This window comes from Parasteatoda tepidariorum, chromosome 3 (genome assembly GCF_982258835.1).
Source record: "Parasteatoda tepidariorum strain Cologne lab strain chromosome 3, Ptep-v5.0, whole genome shotgun sequence".
Lineage (NCBI taxonomy): Eukaryota > Metazoa > Arthropoda > Arachnida > Araneae > Theridiidae > Parasteatoda > Parasteatoda tepidariorum.
In genome coordinates this window covers 2814785-2835575 of record NC_141757.1, presented here as the reverse complement: position 1 = coordinate 2835575, position 20791 = coordinate 2814785, and the positions used below count along the sequence as shown (strand labels likewise).

General features: G+C 28.1%; 1 protein-coding gene across 1 annotated transcript in view; it reads left to right on the top strand.

Annotated features, from left to right (window-relative positions):
• LOC107446829 (uncharacterized) overlaps positions 1–20791 on the top strand; it is a 38939-nt gene that overhangs the window by 3808 nt on the left and 14340 nt on the right. The window contains exon 2 of the mRNA XM_016061600.4: positions 7864–8053. Coding sequence (XP_015917086.3) covers positions 7864–8053 — 190 coding nt within the window. The remainder of the gene's footprint in view (positions 1–7863; positions 8054–20791) is intronic.

Sequence of the window (20791 nt, the reverse complement as noted above, 5' to 3'; positions counted from 1 at the left end):
TAGTATAATAATTTTAAATATGCATAATAATTGTAAATATGTATAATAATTGTAAATATGTATAATAATTGTAAATATGCATAATAATTAAATTGTATATGTGTAAAATAACGACAATTTGAATCTTGACAATTGCAACGACTGTGCGTTGTCAGATTTTCGCTGCATTTTATGTTATAATTGCTGTAAAAAAAGACTCATCATAAGATAGATAGTTTACTTTATATTTTGATATAAAATATGTATCTAGAGTTTGCCTACTTATTGTTAAATCAACTGAGAATTTTTACAAGGAAAAAAAAAGAGAGAATGAAAATAAAATTGCGTCATTGAACCGTGAATTTAACACGTAAACTGTCAGAAAAGGAACTTGTGGTAGAGACTAGATATTTCTGTAACAAAAGGGCAAACAAGATACATATAAAATAACAGAATAATTTCTTTTTTTGTGTAATCAGGCGGATAACTTGGTCGATGGTCTCTCACACATGTTTGCCTTTTTAATCATAAAGTCTTCAGACTGTAAGAGGGAACTAAGGTGAAATGATGTTCATTTTTCAGGTTTTGCATTGATTTATGACAGTTATGATTAAAAATATTTTTAATTTAGAATCTTTTTCGTGTAATATTTCAGTCGGTCACTTTTATTTAACGAACTTCCATTTTGCTACTTTCTCTATTTTGCGATTTTTTTCGAAGAACCAAGAACATTGTGGAAATTTCTTCGTAAAATAAACTTCCTAATAGCGAAGTGAACTTTCTATTGAACGAACTTTTCTTTGAGATCTATTTTCCCTATTTCCCAAAATATTTCGGAACATTTCAAACTTGTTAATGCATTTAATGTGGGAAATGACCTTGAATTGATTTTCGAAGACATTTAACTTATAGAGAAAGCAGTAAAATCCCTTGCTTTTTTGTTAGCATTTCAAAATAAAAACTCAGACAAAATGAACGGATTTCATCAGTAGTTATTAAACATAAGAAAGCATGTGGTTAATGTATGTTTAAAATTACTTTTATGATAAAAGCAGCTATAATTTATCTTGCTTTAATTGAAAATGTATGTTTTGCTCTATACTTGCTTTCCATGCAGATTTCTTTCGTGAATAAGATTTGTATAATAAATAGTAGATACTAGTTTACAAGATAAAGGTGTCTCAATTGCTGTTTTAGTCCCGCAGTGGACTGATCGTTAAGACACAGTTCCCAGCAGATCACCGAAGTCAAGCATCACTGGCTACGGTCAGTGTGCGGGTGGGTGACCACTTGGATCAGCCTGCCTAGGGACCGAGGGTGTGCGGTATGGGTCCTCGTTAAACTGTTCCACCGTAAAGTGCTCGACTTCGCGCGCAGGTCGTCGGGCTACCGAAGCGGGGGTGCCATCCCCTCTGCAGAGGATCAATATTGCGATGGCATGTCTTCGGATCATCCTCAGGGATGTTTCCCAGACCGTCGCCAATAGCCCATTGTGCAGCTCTAGTGCAACGTAAATGAACAACAACAACAATTGCTATTTTAATTATGTGCAGGGTTTATGAGTTTAAAACCTGTTTTGGTGTTGTTTAAGTATTTCAAAAAGAGCTTTTCTATTTAACGAATTATCCATATCACGAACTTATTATCGGAATGAAGCGATTTCGTTAAATAGAGATTCGACTGTACTTACTTAAGAAGCAGACAAAAGTGCTTTCCTTATATAAAAAAAAAAAAAGCAATTGCTATAATAGCGAGAGATCAGTAATTTTTGGCTTGATTTAAGTACGCAGTTTTTGTAATTTTGATATAAGCATTTATAAGTTCGATCGAACTTTTACTGTACATAATTTTATTGATAATTTTATTAACCTCATTGGAGATTACACCGACTTTTGTGATATAATAAGGTTAACTGTATAAGGAAACTTCGCGAATGCTTTTTAACAGACATCAAATAAGGCATTCATGTTGTCAATCATCATGACACACTGTTTGTACGAAATGAAATAGAATAATTTCAAGAGGTCACATTTTAAACTCGTTATTATTCTCGATGTCTTTAAATGTTAAGACGTGACGATGAATGTTCTCTTTCTTGCATTTGATAACAAAATCACTTCTAGCTGACCAGAGTAAGGAGAACGAGTTTTTATTCAGCGAGGTCAACATTTCAAGTACATTCCCTCCCCCCCCCCCATCGTTTACATTATTTTTTTTTTACTAACGGCAGGTACTTGAACTACTCTCTTCGGAGGATGCCGGAACTGTTGCTCATTTATCGCTACCTGATGAACCTATAACACGGAGGTGAGCAATACTACCCACGTGACATTGTCACAGATAGGGGTCCCGCAGTGGGCTGATATTTTAAACACGGTGTTCATTAGAACACTGAAGTCAGGCATCACTTGACTGCGGTCAGTGTGCGGGTGGGTGAACAGTTTGATCAGCCTGCAGAGGGACCGAGGGCGTGTGGCATCGGTCTTCGTTTAACTCAGGGGTTTCCAACTTACATGAGGCCGGGGGCCACAGTTAAAAACACAATTCAAATGGCGGCCCGCAACTTAATCAAAATTTTATGTAGGATTCTTTTATGTTTGAAGGCACATTAAATATTACTGTCAGATTTTTATCAAGTTGTACAAAACAAAAGTATTGATTTACAAATTAAAATTAGAAGTATATTTTAAAAATATATTATTGCATATTAAAAAATTCGGGCCACAATAACTTTAATGTGCATCCATGTATTAAACAATTAATGTGCAACACATATCTAACTGTTAAGGTATAAAATTTTAAAAAGGTTGGTATTAAAACTTACACAGTAGCCCACAAAATGTTCAATGACAAAATTGAGGTTTGTCTGCTGCAACCACCAGAGAATAGATATTTACATTTTAAATTTTCAAATGTGTGTGTAAATATTTTCGTCCAAAATGAGTAGTTTCAAAAAGTTAAATCGGAGAATTTCTTCGAGAAAATTTCTGATACACACATGCTAAATTATATTCACAAAATACAAAAAAAAATGAAATAAAAAAGAGCATCATACACGATTATTTTTTTATTTGAATAAATATTTTATTGGGTGCAAAACCTGAGAAATAATTTTTTTTTGCACCGTTAGTATGATAAATTTCACGGAAACGAAGAAATTAGGTTTTTATTAACGTGAAAAATATTTTAAACCCACATAGATTTTTTACTTTTTACAAAAATTGTCCGCAAAAAAGGACAACTAATATATTTTAGTTCGCGGGCCACAAAAAAGGCTTCGCTGGCCGGATGTGGCTCCCGGGCCGCCAGTTGGAAACCACTGGTTTAACTGTTCTACCGTAGAGTGCTAGACTTCGCGTGGTCGTCGGGCTATCGAAGAGTGGGTGCCATTCCCTCCGCAGAGAATCAAAAATTGTGATACTGAATAAAATATCGTGTGAAATTAACAAATCTGTATAGGGCCGATATTGGATAAATAAGGGAATTAAAATATCGGGGTAATTTAACAATTATATATATGGCCTACTATGATACCTACTACTATGATACCTACTACCTACTACTTATATTGCCTGAGTAACGGCTATAAAATATCGGGTGAACTTATTAAATCTGAATAGGGCCAATATTGGGTAAATAAGGGAAATAAAATATCTGGTGAATTTGATAATTTTCTATAGGGTAAGCATGAGTGTTTTATATAGGGTAAACATCGGTATACATGAGGATTTTGTTAAAATAACTCTTGGTGTCTTTCACACTGAATCTGATTTTTATTGACTTCCATTAGTTTAAAAATATTTTGAACTGAAACAGCTAACATTTTTTTTAATTTATGGAAGTTAATAAATTTGGCGCAACTGGTTGCTGAAACCCCGAGTTATTTTGTCAAAAATTATTTGAATTACGTGAATTTTTTTAACTGAGCTATGTGTATTTAAAATCAGCTAACTTCATGGATTTGCCCCACTGTAAGGCTTGAATGAATTATGCTAATGTTTCTGGAAACATTTCGTGAGAATGAATTGGTTGCACAGAAATTCAAATTTCGGTTTTTAGAAATAAAGAAACTGGTAAAAGTAAATGTCTTAAAAATCCAAAAAACTACGAAAATCGAAAATATTAATATCTTGCGCCGGGTTCGAATCCCAACGTTGTCTGGTCGATAAGAATTCTGCTTCCGGCTTTCACCGACCACAGTGCTGACGTAAAAATATCCCCAGATGTAGACGGATCATGATTTAGAGTCCCCTTGCAATCTGGCAAACCGCGGGAGGTTTTCGTGGTTTTACCTTTCCCTGTAACGCAAATGCGGTTTAGTTCCGTCAAAAAGTCCTTTACGAAGGTAAATTTCCCCCAATACTTGATCCGGGAGTTCCCTCGTCTTCAGGATTGGGTTCAAAATTACAAGGCTACGGAGTTGAGCACTGGTAGCCGTAAACTCAAAATTTGGGTCTGCTGTTTAACGACGGTTTAAAATAAAATGGAATAAAAAATTTAACTTTTGGCTATTAGTTCGAGAATTATTGACAGTTGAAATTGTGAACTCCTCTGCAGTTTGTATAAATGAAATTACAGAGTTGAAATTTGACGAGCTAAAAGAACTCTTTTCACTTAAAAAATTAATGGGAGTTTTTTTTCCTTCTTTTTTTTTCTTGTTTGGAAGTTATAGTAATTTTGTGAGTTTTGTGTAATTTTGTGAGAAAAGTTTATATTGCTCTAGATCTTCTTTTTATAAGCTCGTGCTTCACTTTATGTCAAAAGTAATTGAATAAATCAATAAAAAATGAATATAATCAAAATGAGAATGAGAATTTAGATGTTGACAAATACAAATCTTAGCATTTATATATAATAGACTCAAGAAAGATATAAATTCACTCTAATTTGAAGCGTAATAGGATATAAAGTTATCATTAGATATTGTAAACAATTCAAACTATTTCTCACTTATTACTTTTTATTATATCGCATATTTTATATTAATTTTAAATATTTTTTTGTAGTTTTTTATTTTTTAAATCTAGTTAAAGTTAAAAATTATTCTTACATGATATAATAATATCTATATATTTAATAAACAAAATTATTATGATTATTTTAATCGAATTTTAAGGGGAGAAAATTGTGCTTATATGAAATTATATTAACTATATATTTTATAAACAAATATATTATAATTATTTTTAATCGAATTTTAAGGGGAGAAAAATGAGAATCAACCGATAAAGTATTGTAAAAAAAAAACTGATATCTCGAGCAATAATTCTCATAAAGATGAAGTTTTAAAACAGTTACATTTATAATGATGGCAACGAAAGTGGTTCTTTTGAAATAGAAACTCAGCGACGTGAATCGAGGAAAGTTACATTTTTCTCCAGTAAACGCCATTGTTTTTCCAACATTCATTTCATTATGTAACTCAAACCAAACAATACTTTTTGAGGGAAACAAATTAAGAAACATAAAATTAGCTGTTGTGTTATCTCATAAAAACCGACTTTTTTCTCTCAAATTATCATACAATTTGAATCGTTGATTTCTCAAGATTTGATCTCAATTATTGTGCTTTTCTTTATTTTTACAAGAAATGAAGTTTGAAGTTGAAGAGCTCAGAGTTACACATGCTGTCACACTTTTCGATATTTTTGACCTAGCTCCCCCCCCCCTTCTTTTTCACAATGTGTCACACTTTACTATGTGTCCCCTTGTCCCTTGTTAAGCTATGTTATGCTGACAGTTCAGTTAAAAAACACCAGTTACAAATCATAATTCATATTTTATTTTAATTATATTTTATTTTAATCATAATTTATTTAAATCATATTTTATTTAAATCATATTTATTTAAATCATATTTTATTTAAATCATATTTTATTTAAATCATATTTAAATCATATATTAAATCATATTGAAATCATATACTAAATCATAAATATTAAATCATATTTAAATCCTATTTTGTTTAAATCAAATTTTATTTAAATAATATTTTATTTAAATCATATTTTATTTAAATCATAATTCAAATTTTATTTTAAATGATAGATGTGAAAATGTGCACAGCAATAATAATGATTGGAGGCGTACTTATTCCGATGAAAAGATGAAAAACAATAAGAAATATTAAGGGACCATTCAAACATTACTTAAGCAGCTAAAAGAGATGTCTGCAACTAAATTTATTAAACTAAAGCAACTAAATTACGTAAACGACAAAAAAATTTATTACAAAATTTCAAAATTCAAAATTTCAAAAATGAATTTCAAAATTTTTAAAAATTTTATTTGTTTATTTTTTTGCTGACAAAGGGGAGAAGAGGTATAAGCAAAGTTTACGTCAGATATTAAACATCCCTTAGTTTCACTTCCTTAAAAGGCAAACTATGAAAAATAAATAAAATAAACAAATTAAACGTGGAAAAATTTCAAATGGAGAATATAAGTTAAACTTTAAAAAAGAAAAAAAAGAAAATTTAAGGATTTGAGTGTTTTTTTCCAATAATGCGACGTAAAATTTATGTTCTTAAACAAACATAAAATTGCAAAAATCAGAAATTGTTATAATCCTAATGATGAAATTATACTATTTAGATTACTTTTCAATATTATCGGCCATAAATTACAAGAAGTAATATAAAAATTCTGAAAGCCAAATTCAGCTCCCTTGAATTTTTTAATCGGCGTAAAATAACATTTCGGGAATGATTACCCATAAAATAAACAATACGAGAAATTGAAAGCGCTCGTTTTTGAACACATAGGGGTGCTTTCTTTTAACAAAAACATTTTTAATCACCATTTTTTTAAACTTTAGTTCCCCTTTACATCATCAAAAATTATGTTATTTTTAATGTTAAACTTAAGTTTATAAAGTTTATGTTATATTTATGTTATTTCGAACTGTGAGGGTTCAGGGGATCGCCTTCCAATGAGGTGTACCAGGTTCGAATCCCAGTGATGGCTGGTCGATACGAGTTCCGCACGCGGTTTTGTTTGGGTCCATAACGTTTCCCCCAATTTAGAATTATTCATTCATTTTAATGATTTTTTTTAATCTAGGTGGAAAATCTCTCCAATTTTTTTTTTAAATGGAAAAAAGGTATTTTTCAGTCCTAAATAATTCTTGCTCGTACCGCTAAACAGTTGATGTTCACAGATAAATAAGTGTTGAATCACTAGTTTTTTGTCCACATATTTGTGCTCATTAAAAGTCATTAAGGCTTAAAAGTGTGTCTCTTCAAGTAATTTGTTGATTGTATCTGACTCTTTAAATGAACAAATAATATAAACAAAAAAGTCAGTTCTTACTTAAAAGTCAACAAAGAAAATTTTTATTATAGTTACTTTTTATTAAATAATTAAAAACTTTTATCTCATATAAAACTGAAATTAATTAATCAAATATAATGAATGAATTAATATTTGAAAAAAACTGTATTAACATCAAGTGTTATGGACTACAAGTTCAAAAAAGTGTATTTGAAATTGAGTGGATGAATTTAACGTATTTTATTTAACGATTGAAAATGTGAACAAGATATAGGGAGTGTATGAATTGAATAAATGACATTATTTTAATATCTTTATTCATATAATATTTACTATAATATTATATCTTTATATTTTCATATAATAAATGACATATTTACAATAATATTATATCTATATAATTTTATATAATATTATATCTATATAATTTTATATAATATTATATCTTTATTCATATAAAATAACTAATATAATATTTACTTAAGCATAGATCAACGTTTTCCAGCAAAAATTTTATTTTTACATAACGAGTAGGTAACAGGCAGATGCACTTTAAGTTGATAAACTGCATGTTCATAAAAAGATGAATAAAATTTTATATTCTGTTGCAGGGCCTCTCCTTCATGGCATTGATCCTACTGACATGTCGACTTCACGAAGTAGACCGGGAAGTAGGCTACCTACAGGCTGTCATCAACGACTGGTTTCCCCATCCTGACACAACAACACCTGTCCAGCAAGCCACCCCAGCCAACAGATATTTAAATTTACTCCAAGAAGAACTCATCCAATTCTATTTACGTAAGAATACATTTCCGTGTAGAACAAAAATTTTCCTCTAAATTAATTGGCCAAATTATTAGACGCACTATACGATTCTAACATAAAATCTTAATTATCAGGTGACACTATACAGTTTTATTGTTTTTCCGCGACACTTTTGCACTTGTTTAAGTTCGTGTATCAATGGGTTAAATTAGACGATACATAATATAAATTCGACGATTGGATAAATTAAAAGATAAATTTACATCTATAAAATATTTATTATATTAAATATTATATAAGTATATAATAATAAACAGACCAAATTATTAAGACGCACTATAAGATTTTATGTAAAATCTTTATTATCAGGTGATACTTTAAGCTTTATTGTTTTGACGCGACTGAATCTAGTTTGCACTTGTTTACCTTCGTGTTTCAGTGGGTTATTTTAGGCGATACATAATATAAATTCGACGATTGGATAAATTAGACGATATATTATATAAATATAGAATATTTATTATATTAAATATTATATAAGTATATTATAATAAACAGACCAAATTATTAAGACGCACTATAAGATTTTATGTAAAATCTTTATTATCAGGTGATACTTTAAGCTTTATTGTTTTGACGCGACTGAAACTAGTTTGCACTTGTTTACGTTCGTGTTTCAGTGGGTTATTTTAGGCGATATATCACATAAATTCGACGATTGGATAAATTAGACGATATATTATATAAATATAGAATATTTATTATATCAAATATTATATAAGTATATTATAATAAACAGACCAATTATTAAGACGCACTATAAGATTTGATGTAAAATCTTTATTATCAGGTGATACTTTAAGCTTTATTGTTTTGACGCGACTGAAACTAGTTTGCACTTGTTTAAGTTCGTGTTTCAGTGGGTTATTTTAGGCGATATATCACATAAATTCGACGATTGGATAAATTAGACGATATATTATATAAATATAGAATATTTATTATATCAAATATTATATAAGTATATTATAATAAACAGACCAAATTATTAAGACGCACTATAAGATTTGATGTAAAATCTTTATTATCAGGTGATACTTTAAGCTTTATTGTTTTGAAGCGACTGAAACTAGTTTGCACTTGTTTACGTTCGTGTTTCAGTGGGTTATTTTAGGCGATATATCACATAAATTCGACGATTGGATAAATTAGACGATATATTATATAAATATAGAATATTTATTATATCAAATATTATATAAGTATATTATAATAAACAGACCAAATTATTAAGACGCACTATAAGATTTGATGTAAAATCTTTATTATCAGGTGATACTTTAAGCTTTATTGTTTTGAAGCGACTGAAACTAGTTTGCACTTGTTTAAGTTCGTGTTTCAGTGGGTTATTTTAGGCGATATATCACATAAATTCGACGATTGGATAAATTAAAAGATAAATTATATATCTATAAAATATTTTATATATTAAATATTATATAAGTATATTATAATAAACAGACCAAATTATTAAGACGCACTATAAGATTTTATGTAAAATCTTTATTATCAGGTGATACTTTAAGCTTTATTGTTTTGAAGCGACTGAAACTAGTTTGCACTTGTTTACGTTCGTGTTTCCGGAGGTTATTTTAGGCGATATATCACATAAATTCGACGATTGGATAAATTAGACGATATATTATATAAATATAGAATATTTATTATATCAAATATTATATAAGTATATTATAATAAACAGACCAATTATTAAGACGCACTATAAGATTTGATGTAAAATCTTTATTATCAGGTGATACTTTAAGCTTTATTGTTTTGACGCGACTGAAACTAGTTTGCACTTGTTTACGTTCGTGTTTCCGGAGGTTATTTTAGGCGATATATCACATAAATTCGACGATTGGATAAATTAGACGATATATTATATAAATATAGAATATTTATTATATTAAATATTATATAAGTATATTATAATAAACAGACCAAATTATTAAGACGCACTATAAGATTTTATGTAAAATCTTTATTATCAGGTGATACTTTAAGCTTTATTGTTTTGACGCGACTGAAACTAGTTTGCACTTGTTTACGTTCGTGTTTCAGTGGGTTATTTTAGGCGATATATCACATAAATTCGACGATTGGATAAATTAGACGATATATTATATAAATATAGAATATTTATTATATCAAATATTATATAAGTATATTATAATAAACAGACCAATTATTAAGACGCACTATAAGATTTGATGTAAAATCTTTATTATCAGGTGATACTTTAAGCTTTATTGTTTTGACGCGACTGAAACTAGTTTGCACTTGTTTAAGTTCGTGTTTCAGTGGGTTATTTTAGGCGATATATCACATAAATTCGACGATTGGATAAATTAGACGATATATTATATAAATATAGAATATTTATTATATCAAATATTATATAAGTATATTATAATAAACAGACCAAATTATTAAGACGCACTATAAGATTTGATGTAAAATCTTTATTATCAGGTGATACTTTAAGCTTTATTGTTTTGAAGCGACTGAAACTAGTTTGCACTTGTTTACGTTCGTGTTTCAGTGGGTTATTTTAGGCGATATATCACATAAATTCGACGATTGGATAAATTAAAAGATAAATTATATAAATATAGAATATTTATTATATCAAATATTATATAAGTATATTATAATAAACAGACCAAATTATTAAGACGCACTATAAGATTTGATGTAAAATCTTTATTATCAGGTGATACTTTAAGCTTTATTGTTTTGAAGCGACTGAAACTAGTTTGCACTTGTTTAAGTTCGTGTTTCAGTGGGTTATTTTAGGCGATATATCACATAAATTCGACGATTGGATAAATTAAAAGATAAATTATATATCTATAAAATATTTTATATATTAAATATTATATAAGTATATTATAATAAACAGACCAAATTATTAAGACGCACTATAAGATTTTATGTAAAATCTTTATTATCAGGTGATACTTTAAGCTTTATTGTTTTGAAGCGACTGAAACTAGTTTGCACTTGTTTACGTTCGTGTTTCCGGAGGTTATTTTAGGCGATATATCACATAAATTCGACGATTGGATAAATTAGACGATATATTATATAAATATAGAATATTTATTATATCAAATATTATATAAGTATATTATAATAAACAGACCAATTATTAAGACGCACTATAAGATTTGATGTAAAATCTTTATTATCAGGTGATACTTTAAGCTTTATTGTTTTGACGCGACTGAAACTAGTTTGCACTTGTTTACGTTCGTGTTTCCGGAGGTTATTTTAGGCGATATATCACATAAATTCGACGATTGGATAAATTAGACGATATATTATATAAATATAGAATATTTATTATATTAAATATTATATAAGTATATTATAATAAACAGACCAAATTATTAAGACGCACTATAAGATTTTATGTAAAATCTTTATTATCAGGTGATACTTTAAGCTTTATTGTTTTGACGCGACTGAAACTAGTTTGCACTTGTTTACGTTCGTGTTTCAGTGGGTTATTTTAGGCGATATATCACATAAATTCGACGATTGGATAAATTAGACGATATATTATATAAATATAGAATATTTATTATATCAAATATTATATAAGTATATTATAATAAACAGACCAATTATTAAGACGCACTATAAGATTTGATGTAAAATCTTTATTATCAGGTGATACTTTAAGCTTTATTGTTTTGACGCGACTGAAACTAGTTTGCACTTGTTTAAGTTCGTGTTTCAGTGGGTTATTTTAGGCGATATATCACATAAATTCGACGATTGGATAAATTAGACGATATATTATATAAATATAGAATATTTATTATATCAAATATTATATAAGTATATTATAATAAACAGACCAAATTATTAAGACGCACTATAAGATTTGATGTAAAATCTTTATTATCAGGTGATACTTTAAGCTTTATTGTTTTGAAGCGACTGAAACTAGTTTGCACTTGTTTACGTTCGTGTTTCAGTGGGTTATTTTAGGCGATATATCACATAAATTCGACGATTGGATAAATTAGACGATATATTATATAAATATAGAATATTTATTATATCAAATATTATATAAGTATATTATAATAAACAGACCAAATTATTAAGACGCACTATAAGATTTGATGTAAAATCTTTATTATCAGGTGATACTTTAAGCTTTATTGTTTTGAAGCGACTGAAACTAGTTTGCACTTGTTTAAGTTCGTGTTTCAGTGGGTTATTTTAGGCGATATATCACATAAATTCGACGATTGGATAAATTAAAAGATAAATTATATATCTATAAAATATTTTATATATTAAATATTATATAAGTATATTATAATAAACAGACCAAATTATTAAGACGCACTATAAGATTTTATGTAAAATCTTTATTATCAGGTGATACTTTAAGCTTTATTGTTTTGAAGCGACTGAAACTAGTTTGCACTTGTTTACGTTCGTGTTTCCGGAGGTTATTTTAGGCGATATATCACATAAATTCGACGATTGGATAAATTAGACGATATATTATATAAATATAGAATATTTATTATATCAAATATTATATAAGTATATTATAATAAACAGACCAATTATTAAGACGCACTATAAGATTTGATGTAAAATCTTTATTATCAGGTGATACTTTAAGCTTTATTGTTTTGACGCGACTGAAACTAGTTTGCACTTGTTTACGTTCGTGTTTCCGGAGGTTATTTTAGGCGATATATCACATAAATTCGACGATTGGATAAATTAGACGATATATTATATAAATATAGAATATTTATTATATTAAATATTATATAAGTATATTATAATAAACAGACCAAATTATTAAGACGCACTATAAGATTTTATGTAAAATCTTTATTATCAGGTGATACTTTAAGCTTTATTGTTTTGACGCGACTGAAACTAGTTTGCACTTGTTTACGTTCGTGTTTCAGTGGGTTATTTTAGGCGATATATCACATAAATTCGACGATTGGATAAATTAGACGATATATTATATAAATATAGAATATTTATTATATCAAATATTATATAAGTATATTATAATAAACAGACCAATTATTAAGACGCACTATAAGATTTGATGTAAAATCTTTATTATCAGGTGATACTTTAAGCTTTATTGTTTTGACGCGACTGAAACTAGTTTGCACTTGTTTAAGTTCGTGTTTCAGTGGGTTATTTTAGGCGATATATCACATAAATTCGACGATTGGATAAATTAGACGATATATTATATAAATATAGAATATTTATTATATCAAATATTATATAAGTATATTATAATAAACAGACCAAATTATTAAGACGCACTATAAGATTTGATGTAAAATCTTTATTATCAGGTGATACTTTAAGCTTTATTGTTTTGAAGCGACTGAAACTAGTTTGCACTTGTTTACGTTCGTGTTTCAGTGGGTTATTTTAGGCGATATATCACATAAATTCGACGATTGGATAAATTAGACGATATATTATATAAATATAGAATATTTATTATATCAAATATTATATAAGTATATTATAATAAACAGACCAAATTATTAAGACGCACTATAAGATTTGATGTAAAATCTTTATTATCAGGTGATACTTTAAGCTTTATTGTTTTGAAGCGACTGAAACTAGTTTGCACTTGTTTAAGTTCGTGTTTCAGTGGGTTATTTTAGGCGATATATCACATAAATTCGACGATTGGATAAATTAAAAGATAAATTATATATCTATAAAATATTTTATATATTAAATATTATATAAGTATATTATAATAAACAGACCAAATTATTAAGACGCACTATAAGATTTTATGTAAAATCTTTATTATCAGGTGATACTTTAAGCTTTATTGTTTTGAAGCGACTGAAACTAGTTTGCACTTGTTTACGTTCGTGTTTCCGGAGGTTATTTTAGGCGATATATCACATAAATTCGACGATTGGATAAATTAGACGATATATTATATAAATATAGAATATTTATTATATCAAATATTATATAAGTATATTATAATAAACAGACCAAATTATTAAGACGCACTATAAGATTTTATGTAAAATCTTTATTATCAGGTGATACTTTAAGCTTTATTGTTTTGAAGCGACTGAAACTAGTTTGCACTTGTTTACGTTCGTGTTTCCGGAGGTTATTTTAGGCGATATATCACATAAATTCGACGATTGGATAAATTAGACGATATATTATATAAATATAGAATATTTATTATATCAAATATTATATAAGTATATTATAATAAACAGACCAAATTATTAAGACGCACTATAAGATTTGATGTAAAATCTTTATTATCAGGTGATACTTTAAGCTTTATTGTTTTGACGCGACTGAAACTAGTTTGCACTTGTTTAAGTTCGTGTTTCAGTGGGTTATTTTAGGCGATATATCACATAAATTCGACGATTGGATAAATTAGACGATATATTATATAAATATAGAATATTTATTATATCAAATATTATATAAGTATATTATAATAAACAGACCAAATTATTAAGACGCACTATAAGATTTGATGTAAAATCTTTATTATCAGGTGATACTTTAAGCTTTATTGTTTTGAAGCGACTGAAACTAGTTTGCACTTGTTTACGTTCGTGTTTCAGTGGGTTATTTTAGGCGATATATCACATAAATTCGACGATTGGATAAATTAGACGATATATTATATAAATATAGAATATTTATTATATCAAATATTATATAAGTATATTATAATAAACAGACCAAATTATTAAGACGCACTATAAGATTTGATGTAAAATCTTTATTATCAGGTGATACTTTAAGCTTTATTGTTTTGAAGCGACTGAAACTAGTTTGCACTTGTTTAAGTTCGTGTTTCAGTGGGTTATTTTAGGCGATATATCACATAAATTCGACGATTGGATAAATTAAAAGATAAATTATATATCTATAAAATATTTTATATATTAAATATTATATAAGTATATTATAATAAACAGACCAAATTATTAAGACGCACTATAAGATTTTATGTAAAATCTTTATTATCAGGTGATACTTTAAGCTTTATTGTTTTGAAGCGACTGAAACTAGTTTGCACTTGTTTACGTTCGTGTTTCCGGAGGTTATTTTAGGCGATATATCACATAAATTCGACGATTGGATAAATTAGACGATATATTATATAAATATAGAATATTTATTATATCAAATATTATATAAGTATATTATAATAAACAGACCAAATTATTAAGACGCACTATAAGATTTGATGTAAAATCTTTATTATCAGGTGATACTTTAAGCTTTATTGTTTTGACGCGACTGAAACTAGTTTGCACTTGTTTACGTTCGTGTTTCCGGAGGTTATTTTAGGCGATATATCACATAAATTCGACGATTGGATAAATTAGACGATATATTATATAAATATAGAATATTTATTATATCAAATATTATATAAGTATATTATAATAAACAGACCAAATTATTAAGACGCACTATAAGATTTGATGTAAAATCTTTATTATCAGGTGATACTTTAAGCTTTATTGTTTTGACGCGACTGAAACTAGTTTGCACTTGTTTAAGTTCGTGTTTCAGTGGGTTATTTTAGGCGATATATCACATAAATTCGACGATTGGATAAATTAGACGATATATTATATAAATATAGAATATTTATTATATCAAATATTATATAAGTATATTATAATAAACAGACCAAATTATTAAGACGCACTATAAGATTTGATGTAAAATCTTTATTATCAGGTGATACTTTAAGCTTTATTGTTTTGAAGCGACTGAAACTAGTTTGCACTTGTTTACGTTCGTGTTTCAGTGGGTTATTTTAGGCGATATATCACATAAATTCGACGATTGGATAAATTAGACGATATATTATATAAATATAGAATATTTATTATATCAAATATTATATAAGTATATTATAATAAACAGACCAAATTATTAAGACGCACTATAAGATTTGATGTAAAATCTTTATTATCAGGTGATACTTTAAGCTTTATTGTTTTGAAGCGACTGAAACTAGTTTGCACTTGTTTACGTTCGTGTTTCCGGAGGTTATTTTAGGCGATATATCACATAAATTCGACGATTGGATAAATTAGACGATATATTATATAAATATAGAATATTTATTATATCAAATATTATATAAGTATATTATAATAAACAGACCAAATTATTAAGACGCACTATAAGATTTGATGTAAAATCTTTATTATCAGGTGATACTTTAAGCTTTATTGTTTTGACGCGACTGAAACTAGTTTGCACTTGTTTACGTTCGTGTTTCCGGAGGTTATTTTAGGCGATATATCACATAAATTCGACGATTGGATAAATTAGACGATATATTATATAAATATAGAATATTTATTATATCAAATATTATATAAGTATATTATAATAAACAGACCAAATTATTAAGACGCACTATAAGATTTGATGTAAAATCTTTATTATCAGGTGATACTTTAAGCTTTATTGTTTTGACGCGACTGAAACTAGTTTGCACTTGTTTAAGTTCGTGTTTCAGTGGGTTATTTTAGGCGATATATCACATAAATTCGACGATTGGATAAATTAGACGATATATTATATAAATATAGAATATTTATTATATCAAATATTATATAAGTATATTATAATAAACAGACCAAATTATTAAGACGCACTATAAGATTTGATGTAAAATCTTTATTATCAGGTGATACTTTAAGCTTTATTGTTTTGAAGCGACTGAAACTAGTTTGCACTTGTTTACGTTCGTGTTTCAGTGGGTTATTTTAGGCGATATATCACATAAATTCGACGATTGGATAAATTAGACGATATATTATATAAATATAGAATATTTATTATATCAAATATTATATAAGTATATTATAATAAACAGACCAAATTATTAAGACGCACTATAAGATTTGATGTAAAATCTTTATTATCAGGTGATACTTTAAGCTTTATTGTTTTGACACGACTGAAACTAGTTTGCACTTGTTTACGTTCGTGTTTCCGTAGGTTATTTTAGGCGATATATCACATGAATTTGACGATTGGATAAATTAGACGATATATTATATAAATATAGAATATTTATTATATCAGGTATTACATTAGTATATTATTAATAATTCAAACAAATCATTAGACGTATTGTAGTGTTCTAATAATTGCATGTTTTGTACGAGTTTGTATGCAATACTTTTATATTTAAACATACATGTAATGGGTTTTCATTCAGGCGATTTTTTACACACTTCCTATTTGTATTTATTTTTAACGTATTGCATGACAATGTTAACCCTAATAGACGAATGTGTCCAAACAGTCTCGTTAAAACAATAAAGCTGTATTTATAGTATCATCTGTTAAGTAAGATTTTGCATAGAATCTTAAAGTGCTTCTAATAATTTAGCTAGGAACTGTATTTCTCGATTTTAAAATTTAATTAAGTGAATGAGAAATGTAATTCCATCATTCTTTGTTCTCTTCGCTTTAATGAGGTATTAAATAATTTATAATTCAACTCGAATAATCGAAAGTATCAAATTTCATTACGTAAAAATTTTTAAAAGTAGTAGCTATTTTTAAACATTATGTGGGCCTATTTGTGTATCAACAACATTAATAAATAAAAAATACAAAAAGAAAGAATTACTTACCACTCCAATCATCTATGTATATATGTTACGGTAAATGTGATTGATCTGGTGATTATATATAATAACCGGTTAATATGCATAATCAGCAATAAATTTGATAAATTTATTGTTGACTAGCCTCCTAAAGGTCTGGTTTCTTAGGACAAGCGCCTTATCTGGGCGTCGGCGTGACGTCAACGTCACGCTGACGCCAACAAAATACTGGTTTGTTAGCTCAAGACCTGGTTTCTTAGAACTAGCGCCTTATCTGGGCGTCAGCGGAAAGTTGACGTAGATCTGACGCCAAAAAAATACTTTTTTGTTAGCTCAGCGTGAGCAGTCGGTCTAACGCAGACATTATCTCTCATTGCGCATGCGTTAATAACGTAAACAAATATTTATTTTGAATTTGCATTGATTTTGTTATTGTCGACCAGTGTTTTAGAGAGCAAATAATGACTTTGTCCAAGAAAAAACACATTATAGCTGAGCTAAATGAAGACTGCTATGTTTAATGAAGAAGCTATGTTTAATGTCAAAATCAAAATCTTGGCTGATTTCAATGTGCTGTTGGATGTTGTCCGCCATTGCTTCTGTGGTTAACGTCACGCTGTAATCCAACTGCAGTTGAGTTGGACGGCAATTGTAGTTCAAGATGAGCGTTCGATGACGTATACTATCAAACTCACAAATGGACCAATCAGAGGTTAACGCTGATTTCCAGCTGACGGCGTTCTGTCCTAAGAAACCAAGCCTTTAAGGCGGCCAGCTGTCCGCCACGCTAAAGGTTTTCACAAATAAAGTTTTTTAAAACATAGCAGGAAATCTAAAGAATAGTAGCATCATATGCTTTTATATATTATGTAGCTACAACGCTTAAGAAAAAAAAACTAAAATGCTAAATACATGAAAAGAACACGAAATTATGGTATCAATTTCTATTTCCATATAATTTTTTATGGTATCAATTTCTATTTCTATATCGCTACAAAAATTATCGCCTTCGCTTAAGAAAAAAAAAATAGAGCGTGGAAAGAAGAAGCAAAACTTATTATAACAATGATGAACAGCGACAAATATATCAAAGCGAAGCGTTCTATTTACGTATGGAATATGTTGCCACATTTTTAATACAGAAGTAAAACCTTTCTCCACTTTGATAAATGTAAGCTAATGCGAACCTTACAATTAAATTATTAATTCCTTCGTATATTATTGGTTTAAGCTGTCGAAAATTAATATTTCAATTGTAAGGTTCGCATTAGCATACATTTATAAGAGTGGAGAAAAGTATATGCATTTTTGAATAGTTTTTTTAATATGGCTCTTTGAAGACGAAAAAGCATAGATTTTCTGACAAATGACTGATAACTAAAACACTAATCCAAATTTTTGAAAAAGGAAAAAAATACTTCTTCATTATGTCAAAACACAATTATGTGCCGAGTTTCGTGCCTGGGCGAGGCTTCTGGGGCGATATATTGTGATTACAGACACACACTGCCGCGTTTATTATTATGTATAGATTATGCAAATTCGAAAATTTATCAAATTAAATGATTTGTTTTCTGTTTGTTTGTATGTATGTATGTATGCCTGTTTGTTTGTATAACCCCGTATCCAAAGTTTGCACCAACCCTCTCTAGAAACACTAATTGCCAACAGAAAATTCCCAGCCTTGATATCCCACCTAAGATAATGATTAAGTGAAAAAATGAAAACACTTAAATTCAATGTAAATAAAAAATAATAACATTTAAATACCAATGTTTTCGTAGGGACAACGACATCTGCTTAAATTGTTTCAACGATATTTCGAAATACCCAACAAAGGAAATTAAGGGGTCTTTTGACCTGTTTAACTGCTTAAATTATCGGTGTAATATTTCTCTCACATGGCGGCAATCTTCCATATTTTAAGAATCATGAAACAAAACTCCTCAAAAAAAAAAAGGAATATATGGTTATTTAGAGAAAGTCTGCTTCTTTGCTCATTTCGCGAACTTAAATATCCTCTGCACCAATTAATTTGGTTAGTCCTTCAAACTATTAAGATTGAGTACTAGTACGGAAAATGAGATCAAAAGTTATAATTTTTTTTTTTTGCGCAATAGAAATAACTTACATAACTATTTTATATTACTTATATATTTATGGAAAATTAGATCAAAAGTTATCAAAATGTCCTCTTTTTTTCTTCTTTTTTTGCGCATTATAACAATAGAAATAACTTATATAACTATTTAATATAACTTCTATATTTATGAAAAATTTTACAAAAGTTATCCAGTTGTCCTCATTTTTTTCTTTTTTTGCGCACTATAACAATAGAAATAATTTATGTAATTATTTTACATAACTTATACCTTTATGGAAAATTAGAGCAAAAGTTATCAAGGTGTCCTTTTTTTGTGCAATAGAAATAACTCATATGCCTATTTTATATAACTTATGTATTTATTTTTGTCATATATTTTCATTTTGCCCATAGCACTAGAAACACTATTGTTCTTTTAAACTAAAAAGGAACGGGGAAAAAAGAGAAAGGAAAAACATGCGTTACCCGTTTTACGATTAACATATACTTTTCAGACTTTCTAGCTTTTTAAATTCAAAAATTACATTAGAGTAATTTTAGATTTTTTTTAATGTATATTTTTCACTTAGTATAATTTCTTAATAAGAATCTTTAAAAGTATCTATCGATGAAGTTTGCAAAGAAATAAAAAGCTAAATGACGTTTACTAATGGACAGATATAAAAAGGAAACAAAGTGGTCAATTCCCAGGAAGAAATCTATAGATAGTCTCTTTATTATCTATAGACACGAAATATCTAATCACGCCATCGTCCATTCAAAGGAAGTGTTGCTTCAGGCTATTCTTTAATGGGATAGGTTAAATTCCAAAATGGTATATATGGTGATTTCAGTGAACTTCGTTTACTTCCTGGGTTTGCTTTTTCATCAATTCTTGAGGAAAATTTCTTTTTCCATCAGTTGATGAGGATATCTAGAATTAAATGCATTATAAGAGAA